Here is a 27,345-nt window from a genome sequence, read left to right as displayed (position 1 = left end):
ATTGTCATGAATCCTTTAATAAAGCAAAAACATTTATTTCTATAACAACAAATTTCCCCCCTGGATTTGCTTAAATCAAGAAGTATCAAAAACGAGTTTAATTCTCTAGCTCCAATCTCACAGAGTCAGAGATGAGTACTAGCAAGCACCAAATTCATTGCTGAGGCCTGGCGAGCTTTTCAGATTTCATCCTGCTCCAGGAATAATTAGTTAACCTCACCTGTCTGGGTTAACTGGGTTTACATATCTCTAAAATAAATAAGAGAAATGGTACTAGGTTTCCCTTAGGGCCTTTAGCAGTCCTTTCTCTTTCCATCTCTTCTATTCTAAAGCTCTCTCACAATGCCTTAAAATTGGACCTCTAGGACTTCAATTTTTTAAAAAGGGTTAATTGTATAATGTTTTAAATTTTTTTTAATGTTTATTTTTGAGAGAGAGAGCGAGCGAGCAAGCGAGCACAGGAGAGGGGCAGAAAGGGAGAAACAGAATCCAAAGCAGGTTCCAGGCTCCAAGCTGTCAGCGAAGGGCCCGATGTGGGACTTGAACTCCCTAACCGTGAAATCATGACCTGAGCTGAAGTCAGATGCTCAACTGACTGAGCCATCAAGGTGCCCCGTAGTGTTAACTTATCTTTGAGAGACAGAGCACGAGCAAGGAAGGGGCAGAGAGAGGGAGGCACAGAAGCCTAAGCAGGCTCCAGGTTCTGAGCTGTCAGCACAAAGCCCAATGCGGAAGTCAAACTCAGAACCATGAGATCATGACCCAAGCTGACGTTGGACACAACTGAATGAGCCACCCAGGTTGCCCCAGAATGTTTTACCTTTTGATCGAATATCCGTTTTCCAACACTATTTCCTGGTAAGCTCCAACTAGAGAAAGTTATAGGAGTGCTAATGGCCCCGTGTTTGATCCATTCCCAGTATATCCTCAACATTCCCAATACATCCTCAACAGGCAAGATGAAATGGAAGTATGGCTATACTAAGAATTTTGGACTTCAGTGAATACTTAAGTTGACCTAAATACTCCTAAAATCAAAAGAGAAACATTAAGTTCTTAAACAGAACCTTATCTAGTCAGATTCTTTAAGAAAAAAAAGAAACTACACAGTCTTTTAGAAAAAGATTTTTTTTTTTAATTAGTAAAGAGAGGAAATAGGCTAAATTCCTGAATCCTTTTTCATTTTACACACTGACCCATAACATCCTCCTTGGACTGTGTCCACTTCACAACACACGTTCCCACTTATGCGCCTTCTGAGGAAATGACTTCCTGTCCAGACTGCTTAGCCAAGACCTGTGGTAATCTACCACATGACTCTATCAAAGGTTAATAGATGGACACTCATTTGTTCTACCCTCTTTTACCCATTAACACTTTCTCCTGCTTCACTCCACTCCAGGAAAACAGTATTTATTACTCTTGCTCCAAGATGAGGTCAGAAATTTCCATTAGACATCAAAAATACATATCCATCCATTCATCCTTCCATTCATCCATTCATCCATTCATATATACATAGATATCAATGACAAAATTTTCTTTTTCCACAGCAATTGCTAGAAGTTAGGAGAAAAGATCACCTGAAGACCTAAACTCCGATGCCTATAAGTGTGTGAAAAATATCATACCAACTTTAAAAATAACTCTTTAATCATATGCACATGAGGGGAAGAAAGGACGGCACCAGGCTGACTGGGGAAGGGTGTAAGGTATTTTCCCTCTGTCCCAGTGTCAGCTTGGCACAGTTCTGAGATCACACACACAGGTGGAACTGGGTCGGGAAGGAGAAGAGGACTGAAGAGACCAAGGCAGGAGAGGAGAGGCAGGGGCTCGCAGTAGTTTCAGTCGGTGGATTCCAACACAGATTCACTCAGCGCGAGGTCCCAGTAGTGTTCAGCCCCGTGCTTTTTGAAGTGCTCTCGAGCCATGTTCTCTGTAGGGCACTGTTTGAACTTCATCTCCCCAAAGCTCCGGTCTTTGGCCGTACCCTGGGAAAAAGCCAAAATTTGTAATAAAAATGCCATCTATTTCTTTAAAGATTTTATTTATTTTTAAGATAAAAAAAGTTTTTAAATTTATTTTGTGAGAGAGAGAGAGAGGGCAGGGAGGCAGAGAGAATCCCAAGCACCCTCTGCACTATCTGCACAGAGCCTGACGTCGGGCTCAATCTCACAAATTGTGAGATCATGACCTGAACCAAAATCAAGAGTCAGACACTTAACCAACTGAAACACCCAGATGCCCCAAGATTTTGATTTTTTAAGTAATCTCTATATCCAACAAAGATCTTGAACCTACAATCCTGAGATCAAGAGTCACAGGCTCCACCAACTGAGCTAGCAAGGCATGCCAAAACATTGCAATTCCTAATTTAAATCAGATATAATACTCTTTTCTAAAACCTAGTAACACATGTGTAGCAATATGCCTAGTTGAACATGATTTTATGGTAAAAACTATTTTAACCTCCACCCCATTGGATATTTGTGTGAGTCTTTGTGAATTTACAAACATAAAGGTTTCAGATTTGTTTTTTTACTGAATGGAAGATGAGGAATTCGGTGCTCTGATACCTGGGTGAAAAAGCAAGTCGGGGAAGGACTTTGGTGGGTGAGATGGGATGAACCAGTTGCCCACCAGGGCTCTCAGACTAGATTTGGACCTTTAAGGAAAGAACCAGAGGCTGAAAGAACTCTTTCCACAAGACTCAGTGAGACCCTGCAGGAGGCTTTGGGGTCCACTGACAAAGAATAATATGAGGGTGAGGTGAAGAGGGGAATGGGGGCAGTGAGGGGGAAATTTAAGAGAACAATATAAAAGGATACATTACTGGGTGTAACCACATTCTCAAGGCACCAGCAGCAGTGACAGTCATAAAGTGCTATCTCAAGAGGCTTTCAGGGATCAGATTCCAATAAGAAGCTAGAGTAGAACCTGGCTTGTTTCTGAACCCGAGATACAATTCCCAATTCCCGTGGACTCTCAAAGATAACTGGAAGAGATGAAAGGGTTAGGATACTAAGTACCCAGGATGCAGGTGAGGCATACGGTTATTAGAGCTTAATTTGTATGCATAAATTGGAGGAGTCAGGGATAAGACAGAAGCATACATGAAAAACAGTAACAACTGCCTATTAAGAGTGGTCTTAAAGAACTGGGGAGATTAGAGGCGGACCATTTCAGTAAGTGCTCTTCTGTGTTATGAGAATTTAACAGGCATTCACTACTTTTGAAATAATACTTTTATAATAAAGAACTAGTTACTAAGCGAGTATATTTAAAAAATAAAAGATAGGGGTGCCCTGGGCCGCTCAGTTGGTTGAGTATCTGACTGTTGATTTCAACTCAGGTCATGATCTCAGTCTGAGATTGAACCCCATATTGGGCTATACACCGAATAGTGTGGGATTCTCCCTCTCTCTGTCTCTGCCCCTCCCCCACTTGTGTGTTCTCTCTTTCTCAAAATAAGTAAACTTAAAAAAAATTTGAAAAAATTAAAAATATACATACACTCAACATAAATGAATAAAATGAAAACATTAAGTCAACACAAAGGTAGCAAGATATTTTGCTAAAGGTAGCAATGTATTTTGGAGTAGGAATAAAAGGATTACTGCAACACCTCAGGATAAGGAATTAATTACTGAAAAGAATCTTTAATGCTTCCTCGAAAAATAGGATGGTATTTTATATGCTTCACAAACAATGAGGGGCACTTGGGTGGCTCAGTCCGTTAAGCGTCCGACTTCAGCTCAGGTCATGATCTCACGGTTCATGGGTTCGAGCCCCGCATCGGGCTCTGTGCTGACAGCCAGCTCAGAGCCTGGAGCCTGCTTCAGATTCTGTGTCTCCCTCTCTCTCTGATCCTCCCCTGCTCACTCTCTCTCTCTCTCTCTCAGAAAAAATTAAAAAATAAAAAAATTACACAATGAACAATCCTTAATTCACATCTTGGTCTGAATAAGCATATGCATTCATTTATTCTTCAGGTTCAGGCTAATACTGGTTCAGGGTGCCTGGCTGGCTCAGTCATAGAGTATGTGACTCTTGATCTCTGGATCATGAGTTCAAGCCGCATGGTGGGTGTAGAGCTTACTTTAAAAAATAAATAAAATTTAAAAATTAAAAAAAGAAAAGAAAAAAAAAGAACTAATACTGGTTAAGATTTTGGGGATGAAGGACCTGTGTAAGCATAAACAAGTTATGTTTTACAGAGCACTATTACATAGTAATCTAATTCTGGTCTCAGAAAAAACTGACAGAAAAAGAAAACAAAATCCACATTTTGTAGACAAATCAATAGTAATTGATATTAAGTGTCTTGCCCTAGCTGACCAGCTAGCAAGTGGTACTCCCAACTTTATATTCTTAAGTCTAGTACTTCTTTCACTATTATCCAGACCAAAAAAAAAAAAAAAAAAAAAATCCCCCAGTGATTCATCTGTGTCTTTCCAAGTCTCATATCATGACTGTGAAATAAACGACTCAGTCGAGAATTTGTATTCCTGCCACCAGTTTTCCATACTCTTCCCCAGGTGGCATGTGCTATGTACTCATCAATTTAACTAAAATACAGTCAGGAAGAATCTGCTGCCAAACCTGTAACAATGAATTCCGAAAGGAAACATGAACTACCTCGGGGACCAGTGGCTGCTTAGTGTCGCCAGCCCATGGCTCCACTAGGACAGTACAAACAAGCAGGAGTTAGCGCTCAAGTCCTGCTTCAGGGTTTACCTCACGGTCACCTACCTCCCAGACTAGTACACATTTGTTGGTTTTCTTCACAGCTTCCTCATCAGATTCCTCATCATCTGGAAAAGACAATATAGCTAAATCTTGCTCTAGACTTAGAGACCAAGATTTAAGTTCGAAACAAAGAGTATACAAGTGTACCCCAATTCTTTTAAATACTGTTCCCCTTTCCCTGGTATCAGGGTCAAATGTCTTCTTTATCTTTATTTCCTGCAAAGCAGATCGAAAGCTCCAAACAGGCAGGTATTAACTAACTGAACATTTACTGCACACCTAATAAGTGTCAAGAGCTGCACCAGATACTAGGAATAAGGAGATAAGTAAAGACAAGGAATCAACAATAAAAACTTGTCCTAAGCACTTTGAAAATGAGGCCTCAGATGCCAACATGACAGAGTCCATTATTAAGGAGTTTTTAATCTAATGGAGAAGGAGGGCATATAAACCAAATGAAAGTACCTTAGAAACACTTGAAAAACAAAAGAAAACAGGTCAATTATAGTCAAGTGTTCTCTAAGTAAGGCACAAAAATATCTTAACTAAGGACAAAAATTATAAAAGGGCCAAAGTTAAGAAAAATTAAGAAAAGTATGATTCTCTGCACATTTTAAATACTAACCCAGGTCTTCAAAGAAGGGGAAAATAAATACTGATGGAAGAACGATGGTGAGGAGAGTGTCAAATATATTTTACACATAGATAAAATTGGGCAAAAGAATGAAAACTGTGTGTGTGTGTATGTATATTGCCTTCAACCCTTTAGCAAACTTCTTTCAAGAGGTGCCTGGGTGACTCAGTTGTTTGAGTGTCCGATTTTGGCTCAGGTCATGATCTCATGGTTTGTGGGTTCGAGCACTGTGTCAGGCTCTGTGCTGACAGCTCGGAGCCTGGAGCCTGCTTCGGATTCTATGTCTCCTTCTCTCTCTGCCCGTCCCTCACTTATGTGCTGTCTCTCCCTCTCAAAAATAAACATTAAAAGTAAATAAATATATACATAAATAACTTCTCTCAAAAAATAACATAACATAGAAATGCACATCTAAGTGTATAGCTTGCTGAACTTTCACAACTGAACAGACTCCCATAACTAGTGCCCAGAGCCAGGCAGACAGGGAAAACAGCTGGTAGAAACACCTTAAAGGCCGGGCAGTATCATCCACATCATCACGTAGTAAATATTGTATGAACGTCTACATGTTCACAGTCCAAACAGGTTTTTCTAAAATGCCTAAACATTATCTAGTGTGAGCCAAGTGTCGGGGGGGGGGTGGGAGGGGGAGGAGACAGACAGAGCACCACCCCCACCTCCCACTTAATCCCCTCTAACCCCCATTCACCATCTCCCTTTGTGTTAGAGGTCTGTTCATCCCACTTTATCCGATGCAGCATAAGACGCTTAAATTTCTTCTGGGCCTTGGGGCCTGGAAACAGAGAAGGAGAATTTTGCCAGAGTTGTAGATGATGATGAAGTAGCAGGGACCTCTGAGCTCATGTGCTACTCAGCCATTAATGTGGTAGTTGAAGCAATGCCAGGAGCCACATCTTAGGTGCCTCTACTCCAATAAACACAGAAACAGAGGCCCAGAGTACTATACCCAGGTATGGCTCTAAAACGCTCTTTTCCTCCTTTCTCCCCACCATGCTAATCACTTCAAAGCCTAGGGTTGCGTGGGGACAGCTTCCTTCAGTTTTCAGACTCACCCCCTTCCACTACTACCACGTTGACATCCTTGTGCAGTACCACCACCCCTGTCAGGTACAGCTGCCCAGCATTGGCCTCAATCTTGAACTTCTTGGCTGGGTTGCTCAAATTTCGGACTCTGGAGAAGGGAAAGCTTAGTTATGGCTTTGGTTTTAGTTAGCATCAGTAGCTGCCTGAATGGAATGGCAAATAAACAGATGGATCCAAAATGGTTTTGTCTCTAAAAACAAAGATCTGCAGAGTAAGCAAACATGCTAACGCCTGAAAGGTAGAATCAATGAATCTAGAAGTAATTCCACTGTCTTACACTTCAAAGACTAGCACTGTGTGCCCTACAACAAATAGCAGGTAATCAAAATTTACTCCAAGCGAGGAGGAGTATTTACCATCATCCAAAAAAAATGTACGCTAATGGCTCCTGACAGTATAAAGATCAACAAATTCTTCCCCTTTTAGATGTTTATAATGTAGTCAGAAGGCTACTCACAGAAAATTTCTAGAAGGCTACACGAAAAACTGTTAGTAGCAATTACCTATAGTACGTGGTGCTAAAAGTTCAGAGCAAGGGACTTTTTCAGCAAGGCCCTTCTGTATTGTTAGATTGAAAAATTATTTTCACAAGCATCACTGCTTTCATAATAACGTATCACTTTTGTAATAAAGGACTAGTTATTAAACACCAGCGCATTCAAAACTAGAAGGATCATATGCACTCAACGTAAAAGATAAAATGAAAACATTAATTCAACACAAAGGTGGCAAATATTTACAACATATTAAACATATTTTGGAGTGGGAATAAAAGATCACTGCAATACAGAGGATAAGGATATAGTTACTGAAGAAAGAAAACTTTTAGTGCTGCCTTGAGAAATAGGGTATTTTCTGTTATACAAAGGATGAACGATCCTTAGTTCACATCTTGGCCTCAACAAGTATATTCATTCCTTCCTTCTTCAGAACTAGTACTGGTTCACTGAGAGGCCACCAGAGATAGAAGAGTAATCCCATCACCATTATAAAAGGTTTACTAGTTCCTAACTCATGTTGGGGTCATCAGAAGTGAGTAGGTATTGATGTTAGGTTTGCTTTAGACCACAGTGATTCTGCCTCAAGCACTTGGAGAGCTTCTGGCATGTCTAAGGGAAAGACTGGCCCAGTTTGGACACCTACCTATATACAGATATGTGTACCCCCTGTGAAATGTCTTCTTTAAGCTTTTTAATTTTCTTGACCTTTCTCTGTTCTGCTGTAAGTTTTCGGGCAGCGTTGGCCTCTTCATGCGCTCTGTCGTGACAGGAAGGACATCCACAAGTGAGAAAGGCATTGAAGATCAGAGGCAAAGCTGAGGGAAAGAGAGAGCAACGGAGGACTCTCCCCTCCCTCCAAATATGGATCCCCCCAGAAGAGTCTGGGAAAGGTACTTGCCCTGGGTTTCCACCCAATGCCATGGCACTTACTTCTGTCTTTTTGCCATCTGAGCTCTGACATGGGCTTCTACCTTCGTGGGGTCTTGAACAGCTTCTGTTCCTAATACTCGCATCAAATTTGAAATTCTCACTGCAAATGGAGAGAGGATTAAGTTAAGTTTCCAGCTGGGACAACTGTCACCTCTGCTCTATCAATCCACAACCGTTTACCTATTTCAAATCTCTGCTCAAACCTCACTTCCTCTAAAAACTCCTACTTTTTTTTTAAATAAATGTGTTTACCACACTTTTTTTTTTAATTAATTTTTTTTGAGAGACAGACAGACAAAGCCTGAGTGGGGAGGGGCAGAGAGAGAGAGGGAGACACAGAATCTAAAGCAGGCTCCAGGCTCCCAGCTGTCAGCACAGAGCCTAACGTGGGGCTCGAACTCACGAACCGTGAGATCATGACCTGAGCCAAAGTCAGATGCTTAACCGGCTGAGCCCCCCAGGTACCCTTAAAAACCCCTACCCTGAAAAGCCCAAATAACTCAGCATTTGTAGGTCACATAATATATATAGTTGGTATATGTTTATTTACACTGCTTGAAAATTTATGACAGTTAAGGAACTTTATTTCTTTGGTATTTTTCACTCTGATCACGTTTAGTGAAAGATCCTAAACAGAACAGTGCTCACTCAAAGTATTACTGAATGATAATAGAAACTACAGGAGTGAGGGTTTCTTTTAGCAGTATTTCCATTTTTCAAATATAGAACTATGTACATAACAACTGTACAAACAGTACAACTACTACCTTCATGAATTTTGAGACCATTATTCTTTCAGGAAAAAAAGAATATATTTTTATACTTAAAAAAAAAAAAGAAACTTTAAATGACCTCTACAGTGAATATGTTGACTGTCTTTTTTTTTAAGATTTCATTTTGTTTATTTATTTTCTTTTTTTTTTTTTTAAATGTTTTATTTATTTCTAGGAGAGAGAGAGAGAGACGGCGTGAGCAGGGGAGGGTCAGAGAGAGAGGGAGACACAGACTCTGAAACAGGCTCCAGGCTCCGAGCTGGCAGTCAGCACAGAGCCCGACGCGGGGCTCGAACCCACGAACCGCGAGATCATGACCTAAGCGAAAGTCAGACGCTCAACCGACTAAGCCACCCAGGCGCCCCTGTTTATTTATTTTCTTAAATGTTTATTTTATTTTTGAGAGAGACAGAGAGCAAGTGAGCAGGGGAGGGGCAGAGAGAGAAAGACAGAGGATACAAAGCAGGCTCTGTGCTGACAGCAGAAAGCCAAATGCAGGGCTAAACTCACGAACCATGAAATCATGACTTGAACCGAAGTTGGATACTGGACCAACTAAATCACCCAGACGCCCCTAAGATTTTATTAAATAATCTCTACACTCAACATGGGGCTCGAATTCATAACCCCGAGATCCAGAGTCGCATACTCTACTGACTGAGCCAGCCAGGCACCCCTATGTTGACCTGTCTTAGTAAGACTGTAGAAAATTTAAGAAAGGAAGAAAATAACCAATGAATGATTCTGAGAAACAGAAAGCACCCAAATATTGAGAGATGCAGAAATTCCTCGGGAAGGACACAGACAAACCTCCTGCCCTTCCTTCCCTGCCTTGGAGGTAAGTACCTTTGGGTTCTGGAGGAGGCATCAGGCCTAGCCTGACTTTCTCCTGTAGTTCCTTCTGTGCTTCCCTCCTTGTTTGCCTTCGAAGTTTCTTCTGTTCCTTCTTGGTAAGATATACCCCCAGAGTAACGGGTGTGTCATTGTCAACTGCCAGGTAGAGAAATGAAAGCATAAGCAATAAGCCTATTAGAGGGATTTGGGTGAGTATCAATCACATTAAAAGAAACTTTAAGTGTTATTGGTTATTTTTAGGTTGTGATAGTAGCATTTTTGTTTGTATGCATGCATGTATGTATGTATGTATGTATGTATATACGTATGTATCTGAAAGAGGGAGAGGGCAGGGGGTGGGAGGTGAATCCTAAACGGGCTCCACACTCAGCAAGGAGCCCAACATGGGGCTTGATCCCACGACCCTGGAATTATTATGACCTGAGCTGAAATCAAGAGTCAGACGCTCAACTGACTGAGCCACCCAGGTGCCCCAGTATGTTACATTTTTAAAAAACATTTTCTTTCATGAGAGTGTTCTAACTTGTGTTTTCTCAAAGCAGTACAACCCTTTCATCAACTGAAAAGCGGCAAAGACAGAAAACAAAACTAGAGCTGCTCCAGTTGCTCTCCATGAGGATTTGGGGCAGGTGGGACCAAGAGGATGAAATTTATAATTTTAGAGTTATAGGAATTGGGGTAAATCATCAGGACTCCCACAGCAGGTTTACTCAACTTAAAAAAAAAATTACTATTATTATATTTTTTTTATTTTGAGAGAGAGAAAGCACAAGTTGGGGAGGGGTGGAGAGAGAATCCCAACCAGGCTCCACACTGTCAGCACAAAGCCCAACGTGGGGCTCGAACCCACAAATTGCAAGATCATGACCTAAGCCAAGTCAGATGCTCAACTGAGCCACCCAAGTGATCTTACTGTTACTGGTACTATTTTTAAAGTTTATTTAAGTAATCTTTATACCTTATGTAGGGCTCAAACTCATGACCCTGAGATCAAGGGTCACGTGCTCTTCTGACTGAGCCATCCAGGAGCCCTGTCAACGTTTTAAAACAAAGTCCCTTACATTCTTCTAATGATCCATACTGATGACAAGTTAAGGAGACTCTGCCTAAGTAACATTCAATGACTATCATATATACATATATGATATATATACATATATCATAGTATCTCAAAGTCTCCATCTACTTTTCCAAACTTATTGGAGTTATTGGCAAGCAAATTTATACTAATTGATGTATTGCCTCCTCTGTTCATCCCAAATATGATGAAAGTGTTAAAATCTTTTATAATCTACATAATTCTTGAAGAAGGCATATCAGTTAATATTCTCTCTACATGTGAGAGTTCTGCGTTCTAAATGGCTTACCCAAGCAATTCAGCTAGTTAAAAACACAGCCACAACTAAAACTTATCTCTTTTGGGTGAGCCAACAGGCTTTTGCTACAAAAATGATCAAGAGAGGAAAAAGGCTGAAGACAAAAATGACTGAAGAAGGGCAGGTATTTGGCAGCGGTGTACAAGACTGGGGTTGGGAGTCAAAGATAAGAATGTTTTTAAAACCCAACCTGTAATATATTTCAGTTGAAACCACCTCTAGATTAGGTCTCAATACTCTAGACCTGCACTGTCCAATACTTTAGCCACTAGCCACGTACACTAAACTGAAATTAAAATTCAATAAAATTTAAAATTCAGTCTCTTGGTTGTATTAGTGCAACTCAGTTTTCAAGTGCTCAGTAGTCACAGGGGGATAGTGGCTACTGTATGGACAGCACAGAGAACATGTCCATTATCACACGAAGTTCTATTGGATAATACTTCTCCGGAGCCTTGATTGAGTAATCTAGACATTACCTGGAGGGTTGAGTTGGGCTGGATGTTCAACGAGATTTGTGATTCCAAAATAATCTTCTCTCTTGGGATTTTCCTCTGTACTAAAATTGGAGGAAGAAGGGAAAACAGGATATGTGGGTAGAGACAATTCTGAGGGGGAATCTCAGAAACACCATGAAAAAAACGCACTCTCCACAATGTATTCTAGCACCTTTTAGTGTGCATATCCACGACACGTAATTGTATCACATATAATTTTCAAAATGAGAAAACTGGGTCCACTAAGGTTGGACATACAATCCACACCAGTCATTCTCAATCTTTTTCTACCTAACATCCCTGATGGATGGTTGCCACATTCTCTCACTAATAACGATAACTCCCTGGGGCAGTGGTTGACAAAGGAAGGGCTAACGGGAAAGGCTGAGGCACAGTCTCCTAAAGCCATGCATCAGAATTACGGAAGGGATACAATTAAAGATCTCCCAAGTGTTTCTCAAATGATTTCATTCTCTTCCCCCATCAGTTAAGACCCTTTCCTCTCTACTGCAGGACTAGATCTTTAAGAAATGTAAAAACCTATTATAGCTGGCAAAAAAAAAAATGTAATTAAGGAAAAAAAAAACCCATGTATAACAAAAGCAAATACAAAATTTACCTTTCTCTTTTAGATCATTTGTGCCTATTCCTTCCCATGTTAACCTTAGAAACTAAAAATAACCTATACAACGTATTCTTTACAAATATATGAATCTGTATACGGTTACCTAATTTGCTAGGATTTTACTTAATGCAGGGGTATTATCTCTCTCAATAAAACTCTAGCCTTATTACAAGGTATTAACTAACAAACTCACAGGTCAAAGCCATTGGGGATGATGTAAGAGTCCCACCACTCAATTTCAGGGATATCTCCTTCCTTTAGCTCCTTTTTAGGAGCAATGAGGGCCAGCCTAGTGGAAGTATGGATGCCTGTTTTTCGAGCTGCCTGTGAGATCTCTGCTTGCAGCTTTTCCAGTTGAGCCTAAAAACAAGATAAACAAAGACAGGAAGATAAATTGAAGTCATGGAAAATAGGGAAATAGCAGAATTCCAAATTATAAAGTACTCCCTTGAAAGCTTCATGCCTAATGCAAAGAATTCATAATTCCTTTTTTTTTTTTTTTTTAATGTTTTATTTATTTCTAGGAGAGAGAGAGAGACAGCGTGAGCAGGGGAGGGTCAGAGAGAGAGGGAGTCACAGNCAGGGGAGGGTCAGAGAGAGAGGGAGTCACAGACTGAAGCAGGCTCCAGGCTCCGAGCTGGCAGTCAGCACAGAGCCCGACGCGGGGCTCGAACCCACGAACCGCGAGATCATGACCTAAGCGAAAGTCGGCCGCTTAACCGACTAAGCCACCCAGGTGCCCCAAGAATTCATAATTCCTGAAAACTTAGAAAAGAGCCGTTCTACTTTATCCTATCCTTAATGATTTACATACAACTGCCCTTATCACCAGCCTTCACCCCACAGTGTGTGCCTGCAGCAAATACACAGAAATGGAATTTTATGAAAACTCCATTCTGAGAATGTAAACAAGGAGCAAAACTCACTGAATATAGAGTTAATTCAACTCTCCAGGTGTGTGGATTACCCACAGTAATTAACAGCAGGCTAGCTTTCTTCAGTCCTGCGGAAGGTTCTGAACTGTTTCCCTCCACTGTATGTGAATTTTCAGTCAATTTTATTTCCACTTAAGTAGAATGTAATTAAGAAGACAAATCAGCTAAAAATCAAATATCCCAGGAATAAATACAGTATTTTAAAAATTAGTCATTGTGGGGCACCTGGGTGGTTTAGTTGGTTAAGCGACTGACTCTTGATTTCAGCTCAGGTCATGATCTCACAGTTTTGTGAGTCCAAGGCCCACATCCAGCTCTGTGCTGACCTTGCAGAGGTTGCTTGGGATTCTCTTTCTCTTTCTCTCTCTCTGCCCTTCCCCTACTCCCACTGTCTCTCTCAAAATAAATAAAGAAAAAATTAGTCATTGCTTTATTACTTGTATATCTAATTGCCTAAAACTTTGTGAATTGAGTTGATAGTATTTTAGGACTGTATTAAATTTCTTTTGTCACCTTCCTAACTTCTTTGGAGTTCAAGGTTATATTCTTTTTTTTTTTTAATGATTTAGCTTTTAAAGTGTATTTATTTATTTTGAGAGAGAGACACACACACACAGCATGAGTGGGGGAGGGACAGAGAGAGGGAGGGAGGGAGGGAGGGGGAGGGAGGGAGGGAGGGGGAGGGAGGGAGAGAGAGAGAGGGAGGGAATTCCAAGCAGGCTCCACGCTGCCAGCGTAGAGCCCAAAGTGGGGCATGAACCCATGAAGCCATGAGACCATGACCTGAGCGGACACCAAGGGTCAGATGCTAAACCAACTGAGCCATCCAGGCGCCCTTGAAGTTCTAGGTTATATTCTAAACCAGATACCTTTGTCCGTAATCGTTGGGCAATCTTCTCAAATTTGCCCTTGTCATGGAATTTAAAAGTGCGTCTCTGGCGCTGGGAAGGGGCAATTGAGACACGAGGGTCAAAAAAGGTATTAGACTCCATGTCTTCTGATGGCTTTTCTTTTAGCTGCTGTTTGAATTGTTCCCTCTTCACAGCACGAATATTGGCCTTCAGAGTGGGCATGCGATGTGTCAGCTCAATCTCTTTGCCTGTAGCATCTACAGTGCGACCTTGCTCATCAAGAATCAGTGGTGTAGGTTTAGTTTGATCTTTTAACTCCACCTTCCTGAGAAACAGCCCACAAAGAAATAAATGCCATATGGGACAATAAATAAGGCAAACAAGAAACAGAAAATAAATCAAACCAAATGAAGGGAACATAAGCCCATCTGTGAATACTAACACCTTGATTGAAAACATCTAAGTATGTGAGTACAGAGTACAATCGGATGAAATGAATTTATATATTACATAGATAAGAATTTGCAAGCCTATCTTCACTCCTGAATTTCTGAATCAGACATAATATGCCAAACTGATTGTAGGCGCTAAAAATAAACTCTTATCATCTTTATCCAGTTGTAGAGAACTCTCAGATCTGGTCTCACTCACTGAGGTTGAATGGATATAGCTCCGAGTTGGGATCCAGGAGGCCCGGGTCTATTCTGAGCTCAACAATGGACAAATAAGCTTAACTTCAGTTCTACCAATTATAAAAAGAAGCTAATAAATTCTGCCACAAGCAAGCTAAGAGAATTCAATTGGTATTTATTAAGCACATGTAAGAAATATGAAATTGTAAGAAATGACTTAGGTTCCTTGGGAGAAGAGGATCAGTAACATTTAAAGGTATTAATTGCCTCTCCAGCCTGAGAAATGGCAAGGGGTTCCATGGGACAGATACTCACGGGGGAGCGATGCCCATGGCGTGGAGATTGGCCAGGCCCACCATGTTGGCATTGCCAATGAGCCCTGGCTTCAGTGCCAGCTGGGCTTGGATGCGGGCCTGGAGTTCAGCGGCTTTCCTTGCCTTCTCGATGGCGTCATTCATGAAAGTGGCAGCCTGGGAGGGCTGAATAGTGTTGCCAATTGGAAGTCGCTCTGGCTGGGAAGAGGAGGGAGTCTTTGGCTGTGCGACAGAGAAAAAGAAATCAGAATCAGAAGAATTAGAAGGCGGACAGGTCACACTCATAGACTGGTAGATGGTGGCATGGAACATGCAGTGACCTTCCAGATTCAAATGAGTGGACGGCAAGGAATTCTTTGCTAAAGAGTGCATTTCAGAGTAGTCTGAGCACAATACCTGAGGCGTGGGGGGGCTGATGAAGCTTAGCTGCTTTTTCCTCTCCTCAATTTGCCGTGTTGCTGCCTCCATCATCTGTTTGATCTGCTCTCCGTGGGGGAAAATTTTGAAAAACCGTTAATATCTCTTTTTTATTTCTCCTATACATGTTCTTAAACATGAAAGGCTTTTCAGGTCTAGAGAACTAAAATTTTTTTTAACGAACCCATCATATTCTGCCTGTACCACAGGCTGAAAATTTTAATAGAAAAAAGCCTACATAGCTGAGCACCGAAATTTTTCAACCATCTTCCACAAGCAGGAATGGCATGTTAGGTAGTAACACAGCTTGATGATTAAGACTCAGGCTAACAGAGGGGCGCCTGGGTGGCTCAGTCAGTTAAGTGTCCGACTTCAGCTCAGGTCATGATCTCACGGTTCATGGGTTCGAGCCCCAAGTCAGGCTCTGTGCTGACAGCTGGCTCAGAGCCTGGAGCCTGCTTCAGATTCTTTATCTCCCTCTCTCTCTGACCTTCCCTGCTCATGTTCTCTCTCTCAGAAATAAAACATAAAAAAAAAAAAAAAAAAGACTCAGGCTAAAGGAAACCTGAGCTTGAATCTTAACTCTGCTTGAATCTTAACTCTGCCACTTAATGTGTATGTGACATTGGACATGGTAGTTAATCTCTAAAACTCCAAGCGCCTAAAAAAGGTAACAATAGGGGCACCTGGGTGGCTCAGTCAGTTGAGCGTCTGACTTCGGCTCAGGTCATGATCTCACGGTTCGTGGGTTTGAGCCCCGCGTCTCTATGAGGACAGCTGGCTCAGAGCCTGGAGCCTGTCTTCGGATTCTGTGACTACCTCTCTCTGACCCTCCCCTGCTCACGCTGTCTTTCTCTCTCAAAAATAAATAAAACATTAAAAAAAAAAAAAAAAGGTAACAATAGAACCTACTTTACAGGGCTGTTATGAGCATTAAAAAAAAAACTCCTGTCAGAGTCCACACAAATTATCATATTTTTAAGTTTATTTGATTTTAGAACCTCTACACCTAAAGGGGGGTTCGAACTCATGACCCTGAGATCAAGAGTCACATGCTCTTCCGACTTGAGCCAGCTAGGAGCTCCAAATTAGCATACTTTTGATGAATTCCTGCTTTGGGTAACTGGAGACAACAATGCAAAGATCTGTTTCCTAGTCTCTGTAAACCCTTCTGTTCTAAAGAATATGAGAGTAATAAGCATTGAGAATACAATCAAATAATTCTTGAATTTTCCAAAAGAGACCTTGCTGTCAAGGTGTTTCAAAATATATTTTTTAATTAAATACATTTTTTAAATGTTTATTTATTTTGAGAGAAAGAGAGGGAAGAGAGGGAGAGAGAGAATCCCAAAGCAGGTTCCTTGCTATCAGCACAGAGCCTGACATGGGGCTCAATCTCACGACCCTGAGATCATGACCTGACCTGAAATCAAGAGTCAGACACTTAAACAACTGAGCTACCCAGGTGCCCCTAAATTTTATTCTTTTCTTTTTTATTTATTTTAGAGCAAGAAAGAAAGGCAAAGGGAGAGAGAGAGAATCTCAAGCAGCCTCCATGCTCAGTGTCAAGCCGGACAGAGGTCTTGATCTCACAATCTTGGGATTATGACCTCAGCTGAAATCAAGGGTTGGACACTCAACTGACTGAGCCACCCAGGTACCCCTAAAATTTTTTTAAATTTATTTAAGTAATTTCTACACCCAACGTGGGGCTCAAACTCATGACCCCGAGATCAAGAGTCTCATGCTCTTCTGTCTGAGCCAGCCAGGTGCCTCTTTAAAATTCATTTTATTTCAAATGTTTTATTTATTTTTGAGAGACAGAGCACAACGGGAGAGGGACAAAGAGGGAGGGATCAGAGGATGTGAAACAGGCTCTGCGCTGACAGCACTGAGCCTGATGTGGGACTCAAACTCACAAACTGTGAGATCATGACCTGAGCCAAAGTTGGATGTTCAACCAACTGGGTCACCCACGTGCCCTAAAATTTATTTTTGACATCTGTTTTGAGTAGGTAATATATTTACATAGTTCAAAATACAAAAAAGTACAATTCTCCCACCCTTACTCTCTATAAAGCACCAATATATTTCCCTGCAGAAGTATTATATATAAATATATATAAGCAAATTCATCCACCTACCCACACACACATATGTATATAACCTATTTCTCCTCCAAGAGATTTTATTTTAAAAAAAAAAAAAATTTTTTTTTTAATGTTTTATTTATTTCTAGGAGAGAGAGAGAGAGAGAGACAGCGTGAGCAGGGGAGGGTCAGAGAGAGAGGGAGTCACAGACTGAAACAGGCTCCAGCCTCTGAGCCGGCAGTCAGCACAGAGCCCGACGTGGGGCTCGAACCCACGAACCGCGAGATCATGATCTAAGCGAAAGTCGGACGCTTAACCGACTAAGCCACCCAGGCGCCCCTCTTCCAAGAGATCTTAAACAGTACAAGAAATATTTATTATTTCTTTAGTATCAAAATTGTTTTAAGAAAGCCCATTTTAGGGGTGCCTATGTGACTCAGTTGGTTAAGCATCTGACTTTGGCTCAGAGCCTGGAGCCACTTCAGATCCTGTGTCTCCCTCGCTCTCTGCCTCCCTCCCCCTGCCCCTACCTTTCTTGGCTTGAGCTCTGTCTCTGTCTTTCAAAAATGAATAAATTAAAAAAAAACAAAAAAAAACAAAAACGGGACACCTGGGTGGCTCAGTCAGCTAAGTGACTGACTTTGCCTCAGGTCATTTTCATGGGTTCAAGCCCTGTGTTGGGCTCTATGCTGACAGGTCAGAGCCTACAGCCTGCTTCAGATTTGGTCTCTCTCTATCTCTGCCCTTCCCCTGCTCACACTCCGACTCTCAAAAGTAAATAAAACTTAAAGAATTTAAAAAAAATTTTTTTTTCTTATTTCTGAGAGAGAGAGAGACAGCGTGAGCAGGGGAGGGTCAGAGAGAGAGGGAGATACAGAATCTGAAACAGGCTCCAGGCTCTGAGCTAGCTGTTAGCACAGAGACTGATGCGGGGCTTGAACCCACGAACCGTGAGATCATGACCTGAGCTGAAGTCGGCACTTAACCAACTGAGCCACCCGGGCGCCCCTTAAAAAACTTTTTTTAATTAAAAAAAACAAAAGAAAGCCTATTTTTTAAAAAACCCAGATAATTCTTATTAAAAATAAGTCAACTTGAAATTATTATTTTAGCGGATTATAGTATCTCAGCATTATATGTGGAAATTCTCCTCTGTCATCAGGCTAAGCTCTGATCAGTTCAATAATTTTCTCAATGACCCACCAAGGTAGACACGTGGGCAAATGATGTATGTAACACCTTTGTTTGCCACATAACAGGCACTCGGCAAATTTGACTTCAATAGCCTTCAGGTGGAAAACTCCTGGTTCAACTGAGAAATGATAAAACAGAAAGCAGATAAAAGCTCCCCAACGCTGAACACGAATTCAAATTAAGGTCCCGATGACTCTGTAGCCCTACATCTCTTGTTTCTTAAGTTCACAGAATCGTGGCTTTCGCTCCCTGTTACTCACCTGGAGCTTAGTGAGCATGCCAGGACTCTCTGAGGGAGGCCCAGGGATCACTTCAGGCTCCTCTTCCACCTCCTCAAAACGGGGTATCCGTCGCTTCTTTACTCCCGAGGATTCCTTGGAGATCTCAGAGTCATCACCAAACACTTCCTAAAGAAACCCAAGATGAAAGAAGAGTTTTCTCCCGCCCGTGGGAAAAGGGCAGACTCATCCTAGTCCCTAGCAGCATTTTGTAGCTTTCCCAGAGTCCTCTAGACCCTCCACCACATGGACCATCTCACTCAACTTCATCGTTCTCCTACTCCAGTCAAGCAAATTTCATCTCCAGGTCCTTATAAATGTTCCCATCTCAAGGTCTTTGCAAATACTACTGCCTACATTTGCAATGATATCCCTCAACTTTCACCACACCCGTTCCAAATCCTGCCTAAAACTCACCTCCTCCAGGAAGTTTTCCTCACTAATAATCTCATCTCACTCTGATCAAACTGCTGTTTCATATCCTCTTAGCACTTAAGAGCTGGGTTCATATTACATAAAATTACATTGTTGATATTCTGCTTGCCAAGTGTTAAGTCTTTCAATGTTAGTACTTTCTCCCAACTGGAGTCTAAGCTCTTCCAGGACAGGGGTTTTCTCTTCCTTCTTCAGTATTACCCAATAACACTTTGTTCTCATCAAACAATGGGAACTCAAATATGCTGACCAATTTGCAAGGTGAATTTAACAGGACCAAGAGTGGCCAACTGGAAGGGACAACGGGAAAAAGCAAATGTACACACCGGTGGTAGGCTTTGGGTGACATCCCCTCTTCACTAGGAGGGCTCGTGTTTTGCAAGGACATATCCTCGGCCAGGGGCGAGCGCTTCCTGGAACTCCTACAGTTCAAGAAAAAGGACTCTCCCATAATATATTGTGTGGGGTGGGGACTTGAATGGACCAAAATGGGACCCATATCCCAATGCTATCTAGATACCTCCTTAAAGAACCACTTTATTAACCCCACCCAAGGTAGTCACTTCATTCACAGCACGCCTCCACACGTCCACAGCCACGCGCCCTGTTATAGCATCGGCTTCGCCCCACAGATCTGTATCGAGGATTACGCATTCCCACTTAAACATGACAAATTAATTACCCGTCTGAAACCCTACAGTCAGCCCTAACACTTACATGAGACTGCTACTTAGATTTTGTAATTTGTGACTGTATTTTGTTATGCCTCTCCTTAAATTGCAAATTCCGTTAAGGCAAGGACTATGTCTCATTCCTCTGACCACCCGCAATGACTTAAACACAAAAGGCACATGATTCTCTATTTCTCTTGGTTCTATAGCCTGGCCAGGGACCAAGCCGACATTGGTTATTCACTCTTTGTGCCCCAGGAAAAGGCAACAGGATAGCCAAGGTATCAAATGCACTTTGGAAGGTCTGATGGGAGTCACAGAAAAGACTGTTTTAAAGAAAGAGAAAAGAGAGAAACCAGCCACCTCACCCTGCTAGTACTGAAAGAAGGCATGACCGATCAGCGACTACCAAATAGAAAGTGAAGGAAGTAAGACAGAAATGATGCTCCTTCTAAGTGCTCCACTCATGGGGCCAGATGACCAGCGGCATGCTATGTAGCAAACAGCAGGCTCTCAAGACATACAGCAACTAATACTTTTTGTTAGGTATCCCATCTACAAGTCAACTGCAGAGAAACCTCTAAACGGAGCAGCAATGAGATCTACAGCAGTGGGGTCACTTTCTGAAACAAACTATTAGGTATCAAGTAAACCAAAACATAAAGCCTTAGAACAATCAATTTACAGGTAGTAGTGAGGGGGTGAGGGCAGGGGGGGAGGGGGGAGACACACGGAAGCAGAAGAACCAAAACTCCTAACTGTACATGAAAAAGGACAAGGCTACCAACTGTTTCCCTGAAGTATTTCAACCCATGAACTTACGTAGTTCATCACCATAAGATGGTGACAATACAAGCTCACCTCCTCTCCTTTAATGTCTAAGGACCTCTCTTGAATACTATGTACTCTCATATTAAACATCAAAGTGTGAGCCAGGTAAGCTCAGCAACTTTATTACCATTCAAAACACTCCCAAGTTCATCAGATAGTTAACTGTAACCTACCTTTAGCTCTCGTTTCCTGCTTCTGTCACTGCTAGACTTGGAATGTCTAGAGCTCCGGCCTTCCTCCACAGCCTCAAACAGTTTGTCCACAAATCGGAGAGTAGAATCATCAAGAAAAGGTTTCAGATGGTCTGACGAGAAAAAAAGAGGTGGTAGGGTTGAAGGAGTGCATGGGTGGCTTAGTCAGTTAAGCGTCCGGCTCTTGATTTCTACTCAGGTTATGATCTCATGGTTTTTGAGTCTGAGCCCGCTTCGGGCTCTGCTGTGACATTGCAGAGTCTGCTTAGGATTCTATCTCTCTCTCACTACCTCTCCCCTGCTAGCATACACAGGCCCTTTCTTTCTCTCGAAATAGATAAACTTATTTATTTTTTAAAAAATTTTTTTAACATTTTTATTCATTTTTTGAGAGAGAGAGAGAGCGAGAGCAGGGAAGGGTCAGAGAGAGAGGGAGATACAGAATCTGAAACAGGAGCCCCTCAAAATAAATAAACTTAAGAAAAGAGGGGGGCTTGGGTGGCTCAGTTGGTTAAGCGTCCAACTTCAGCTCAGGTCACGATCTCATGGTTCGTGGGTTCGAGCCCCGCATCGGGCTCTGTGCTGACGGCCAGCTCAGAGCCTGGAGCCTGTTTCAGATTCTGTATCTCCCTCTCTCTCTGACCCTTCCCTGCTCACGCTCTCTCTCTCTCAAAAAATGAATAAAACATTTAAAAAAATTAAAAAAGAAAAGACAAAGTAACAGTACTTACTCCAACACTAGGCATATAACAGACACCAACACTGGAATTTTATCTCCAAGAGGGAGGGAAATGTTTTTCCTAAGTTCTTTGTAGGATTCCCACAAACCCTCTTATATTGAATGACCTTGTCCTATGAGGTAAAAAAACAGTTCCAATTTCTTGCAGTAAGAAGTAGCATAGCCAGAGCAACCTATTCCAGTTGAACATCCAAGTGTCCAAAGAACAAGTTGTAGGAGACTACCATGAACAAATTATACCTCCCTCAACTTTCTCCATGTTTTTTTCAAAAACTTAGTTTAGCTACCAATCTGAACCTGAATATACCCATCTGACTTTAGCATATTTCTTTTTTTTCTTTCTTTCTTTTGAGAGAGAGCCCCCACAAGCAGGGCAAGAGAGAGAGAGAGCCTGAAGCAGCTTCTCCATGCTCAGCGCGGAGTCCAAAGTGGGACTCACATTCACAAACCGTGAGATCACGACCTGAGCCAAAATCAACAGTTGGACGCTTAACCAAATGAGCCACCCAGGCGCCCTTAGCACATTTCCAAAGTAAATATACCTTAGTTGATTTAACTAAGTTGATTTAACTAAGTTGACACTGGTCAAATGAAGTCAATCTGAGATTCAAAATATGTCACAGATGGGGTGCCTGGCTGGCTCAGTTGGTAGAGCAGACATCTTGATCTCGAGATTGTGAGTTCAAGACCCAAGTTGGGGGGGTGCCTGGGTGGCTCAGTCGGTCAAGCGTCTGACTTCAGCTCAGGTCATGATCTCATGGTTCGTAGGTTCGACCCCGTGTCAGGCTCTGTACTGACAGCTCAGAGCCTGGAGCCTGTTTCGGATTCTGTGTCTCCCTCTCTCTCTGTCCCTCCCCTGCTCACGCTGTTTCTCTCTCTCAAAAAAAAAAAAAACATAAAAAAAAAAAAAAAAAGACCCAAGTTGGGCAATTTAAAAAAAAAAAAAAGGAAAATGTCACAAATAGTATTAAAATATAAGAGTAAAAGTAAAATTAGTCATTTAGGTTATTTCCATTATAATGCAGGACAAAATAAAATGTGGCCTGATTTTTTTTAGACACCCCTAGCAGAGAGAATTTGGAGAAGTTCAAAGCAGTGTTTGGGATCCTGCTATAAGTTAAGTCAAAAGATTCCTAAAACAGGGGCGCCTGGGTGGCTCAGCCAATTGAGTGTCCAACTTTGGCTCAGGTCATGATCTTGAGGTTCACGAGTTTGAGCTCCACATTGGGCTCACTGCTGTCAGCCAGTCAGCAAGTAACCTGCTTTGGATCCTCTATTCCCCTCTCATTCTGCTCCTCCTCCACTTGCATATTCTCTCTCTCAAAAAATAAAAACATTTAAAAACGAGATTCATAAAAGGACATACCAGCTGCCTTCTTCTTGTCCATGCCCTTCCCCACACAGTTCAGCGCTGCTGTGACCACGGTGGGCTCTGAGAAGCCCAGCACCCTCTTCACTGTCTTCTCTATCCATGGTTTCAGCTCATCCAGCTCCCTCTTAGATAGTGCCATTCTGCAGGCAATGGAGGGCAGCTCCCACGGGATTCGGTACCGCACCTAGAAAGAAACCAGGAGAACACTGAGTTAGAGGGTAGGAAAAGGGCATTCCAGGGGCGCCTGGGTGGCTTAGTCGGTTAAGCGTCCGACTTTCGCTTTGGTCTTGATCTCTCGGTTTGTGGGTTCTTGCCCTGTTTTGGGCTCTGTGCTGACTGCCAGCTCTGAGCCTGGAGCCTGTTTCCGTCTGTGACTCCCTCTCTCTCTGACCCTCCCCTGCTCACGCTGTCTCTCTCTCTCTCCTAGAAATAAATAAAAAAACATTAAAAAAAAACTTAAAAAAAAAAAAAAGGAAAAGGGCATTCCAGGCAACTCCATGTTTAGTGTCAGGAATGCCATCTCTGCCTCTCTTCTCAATCCTTAGGCAAGTTCCTGTGCTTCTTTCAACCTAAGTACTTTCTCTGAAGCCCATTACTTAAAAGCAGAAAGAACTACATTTCATTTGCAACCCTAACTCAGTTAAGTATCAGTGGCTCCATGAAATCTGTGGAATAAACAAACCAACCCTGGGAATAACCCAGTCTGAGACAGAGGCTCTGGCTTCTTTTCTGATTTTGTTACCACAAGGGCCGACAAACACATAGCCTGCAGACAAGACTAAAACCGCCCACCCAGGGGCAGGCTTTCCTCTCTCTCCTGCTTCCAGGGAGGTATTCTTTTTTTTTTTTTTTTCAATGTTTTATTTATTTCTGAGAGAGAGAGAGAAGAGAGGCAGGCAGCTTGAGCAGGGGAGGGGCAGAGAGAAAGGGAGACAGAATCAGAAGCAGGCTCCAGGCTCTGAGCTGTCAGCATAGAGCCCGACGCGGGGCTCGAACCCACGAACTGCAAGATCATGACCTGAGCCAAAGTCAGACGCCTAACTGACTGAGCCACTCAGGCACCCCAAGGTAGGTATTCTTTAACCTAGCCTTGACCTGTAGGTCTCCCTTCTTTTAAGGGATGGGGGAGGGGAAGGGCTACACAGGTCAGCCATCTTATATTAAAGTTCATAATCCTGGGGCACCTGGCCAGTTCACTTGTTATGACACGTGCCTCTTGCTCACAGGGGCATGAGTTCCAGTCGCACATTGGGCGTGGAGCCTACTCCAAATAAATCAAACACTTAAAAAAGAACAAATCTCCTAGTCCTTAAGAATGTTGTCACATTTCTCTGCAGTCATATTCATCCCTGTGGGACTTCTGTGCCCAGATCATGTTCTCTCATGTTCTACTCTGCCAGTTGACTTCGTAAGATTACTCCCTCCCCTCAGAAAAGAATGCCCTCCTTCTGGATATACTTCCTCCCTCATCATCTTTTATTCTACTTTTTAGCTTAGCAAAGAAAACACTATCATAAAGAACCCCCCTACAACAAATCTTTGTTAATTGATGCAAGTTAGTATAGTTCTTCAACATGATTCACGTTTACATTTTTGAGCTCCTACTTAAACAGCAGAAATCAAGAGCATAGAGAAAATGTTATTTCCCTGGTTTTGTCCCTAAATGCTTAAAGTCAATAGACTGCACTGACCTCAGTTTCCAAGCTAACTTCCTCCCAGCACCACTACAAATCAGGGTCTCCGGGGAGTCACTCTTTCAAGATGTTTTAAGACATCTTTTCTCCTAAAAGATAGTCTGATTAATTTCTACTTTCTTGGCAGGTTTATCCTCTAGAAGACCTGTTGGTAAGTGGCATATTTAATTTAGGCATAACTAGTAGATTAAAATCAAGATACTAGGAATGAAAGATTTTGTGCCTCAGGGACATGTTCTATGAGTATTTCTACAGCAGCTCCATTCATCTATATCATGAGATATAGTTTATAACTCTCTGCATATTTTTTTAAAAATGTTTTCTTTATTTCTAGGAGAGAGAGACAGCGTGAGCAGGGGAGGGTCAGAGAGAGAGGGAGTCACAGACGGAAACAGGCTCCAGGCTCTGAGCTGGCAGTCAGCACAGAGCCCGACGCGGGGCTCGAACCCACGAACCGCGAGATCATGACCTAAGCGAAAGTCGGACGCTTAACCGACTAAGCCACCCAGGCACCCCGATATAACTCTCTGCATATTAAACATGCTTTACTCAAAAGAAGCATATATATAGACACTAGAGAGAGTGAAGAAAGTGCACACTGAACATTTGTGTCACAGAGCTCTACTGTTTACCAGCTTTGGGGCAAGTAATTCCTCTGAGTCTCAGTTTACTCATTTTACAAAATAAGGGCAATCTCCATCCCTTCATCTTTCTTAATCATGCGGTAAATATTTATTGTATAATTACTAAGTCGTAATCAGGGCACGGGGTGCTGCCAATACCTACAACAGTGAACATCGCAGACAACCCTCGCCTTAACGGGGCTTACATTCCAGGAGAATTGAATCATAGGCTACAAAGTGTAAGCGATTTGAAAATCCGAAGCAACAAATGAGGTTCCACTCTATCGGATGAAGCGCGTGTCCAAATGCTCTATTAACAAATGTATTCGACTTCAACCCAATCCTCTAGCAAACTAAACAGCCAAGGGACAAAAATAAAAGTTTCGAACAGTAACTAGCTTTGTCACTAATCAAATGTTCAGCAATAACTGCCCGCGACGGGGCGGGGCGGGACAGGGGTGGAAGGAAAGGTAGGCAGAAGGATCAGTGAATGAGCAGATAGCAGAATCCAGTCTTCTGAAGAATCTCCTTACTCCGTGCTTTTTGCTACAACCTGAGTTCCCCCCCTGCAACCTCTATTCTCCTCTGCTCTCTGGCTCCCTATCCCACCTTGTACTCCCCAAACTCCAATCTTAGAGCCAGTCTCCCCACCCCGTCCCCTTCCCGCCCCCGCCCTTTTCTCTCTTACCAGTCTCACTCCAACCCCATTCTCCCCCAGAACCTTACACGTCTTCGGCTTCCTCCCCACTGACCCTTCCCGCCTCGGTCCTGCCCTGGGGCTGAGCCCTGGTCCTCACCGCTGGGACCACAGCACACCTTCCCCGGGCCCGGGGGCTCACCTCACAAACTTCAGCCCCTGAGACGGAGCCCGAACGTTACACCGGAACCGGAAACCCTCCGACCGCCCTACGGCCTGCCGTCGCTACCGCCACGGCCGCCGCCACGCCGCTGCCCCCCGACACGTGACGGGGGCGGGCGGAGCCACCGATTCGCGCAGCCGCAGTACCCACGTTCTCGGCGGCGGAGCGCATGCGTGCCGGGGCTGTAAAGTTTGCGCGACCGAGTTCCTACCTCCTTAGGTTTCCCTAGTGAAATGTGGTAACAGGATTGCTGCGAAGCCAGCGTTGCCGGAAGATGCTTGCGGTACTCCTAGTGTGGAGAATAAACGCGTTGAAAGCGGGGCTTTTGCGTTCGGGCTAATCGGGGCCTTTCTGGTAGTAAGTAACCCTGAGAGTCGTGGTCGCTAGCATTAGCCACCCTTCTCTAAGCTTTCTCCCTTACTTAAGCGTGGTACCAGAAACTACGAAAAAAAACGAGGGACATAGGAGGACTCTGAAGATAGCCGCTGCCCATCTGTCCCTCTTACTGTCTCATTCATTCAGTGACTTAGTAAAATATTTATTGATTGCCTACTCCGATGTGCCAGGCATGATCTGAGAATCGGTATTGCTTAATGATTAAGAACATGGGCTTTAAAGCCAAGACTGCCTCGATTTGTATTCTCGCTCTCTCACTTATTAGCTGTGACATTAGGCAAGTCACTTAAGCCCTGTTTCCTTACCTGTAAAAAAAAAAAATCCACTTCGTGGGGCTGCTGTGGGGACCCCAAGAATGACAGAGTAAGTGACTCTCAGAGTTCAGTAAAGCTTCATTATCTAGAATAATTAGCCAATTGCCTCATAAATGTGTAACAGACATCTCAAAATTACGTGATGAAAATTAAGCTCCTGATTCTAACTGCGCCCCTCCCCTCCCCCAGAACAGCTCCCAATCTTCATTCTCACTTAATGGCAAGGGTATTCAGTTATGCAGGTGGATGACCTTGGAATGGACCTGGTCTCCTGTTCCATTGGCCCCACTCTCAAACATATACAGAATCCACTTGCTTCTTACCACTTCCACTACTCTCAATTGTCTGCTTGGATTCGTTTTTTCTTTTTTAATCTTTATTTCATTTTTTGAGAGGGAGCGAGTGTGAGCAGGGGAGGCGCAGAGAGAGAGCAGGACAGAGGATCTGCAAGGGGCTCTGTGTTG

At 42.7% G+C, this 27,345-nt stretch overlaps 1 protein-coding gene across 4 annotated transcripts; it reads right to left on the bottom strand.

The window, feature by feature from the left end:
* Window positions 1-1,112: 1,112 nt before the first annotated feature.
* On the bottom strand, window positions 1,113-26,244 carry PRPF3 (pre-mRNA processing factor 3). Of its 4 annotated transcripts, none has more exons than XM_039246318.1 (16): window positions 26,151-26,244; window positions 22,989-23,178; window positions 20,866-20,996; window positions 18,738-18,884; window positions 15,172-15,255; window positions 14,777-14,997; window positions 13,848-14,154; window positions 12,237-12,403; window positions 11,401-11,480; window positions 9,537-9,680; window positions 7,918-8,017; window positions 7,631-7,744; window positions 6,457-6,575; window positions 6,093-6,176; window positions 4,753-4,814; window positions 1,113-1,991 (listed from the first exon to the last, which is right to left on the bottom strand). In XM_039246318.1, exons 2-16 carry the CDS (start codon window positions 23,131-23,133, stop codon window positions 1,845-1,847), a joined length of 2,052 nt encoding a protein of 683 aa, XP_039102249.1. In that variant the 5' UTR covers window positions 23,134-23,178; window positions 26,151-26,244; the 3' UTR covers window positions 1,113-1,844. The 4 variants fall into 4 exon arrangements, with proteins under 4 accessions (XP_039102249.1, XP_039102251.1, XP_039102250.1 ...); XM_039246320.1 differs by lacking the exon at window positions 26,151-26,244 and adding an exon at window positions 26,109-26,147; XM_039246319.1 differs by lacking the exon at window positions 26,151-26,244 and adding an exon at window positions 24,686-24,765.
* Between the last annotated feature and the right edge of the window lie 1,101 nt (window positions 26,245-27,345).

Source organism: Hyaena hyaena, unplaced genomic scaffold, assembly GCF_003009895.1.
Source record: "Hyaena hyaena isolate Hyena2069 unplaced genomic scaffold, ASM300989v1 scaffold_284, whole genome shotgun sequence".
Taxonomy (NCBI): Eukaryota; Metazoa; Chordata; class Mammalia; order Carnivora; family Hyaenidae; genus Hyaena; species Hyaena hyaena.
This window is presented reverse-complemented; position numbering and strand designations above follow the sequence as displayed.

Coding starts and splice junctions, on each gene's coding strand:
- PRPF3 (XM_039246318.1), bottom strand. CDS start 23,133: ATGGCACTATCTAAGAGGGAGCTGGATGAGCTGAAACCATGGATAGAG. Junction 18,885..20,865: donor GCAGGAAACGAGAGCTAAAG/GTAGGTTACAGT, acceptor GGGTTTCTTTAG/GAAGTGTTTGGTGATGACTC. Junction 4,815..6,092: donor CTCTAACACAAAGGGAGATG/GTGAATGGGGGT, acceptor TGTCTTTTCCAG/ATGATGAGGAATCTGATGAG.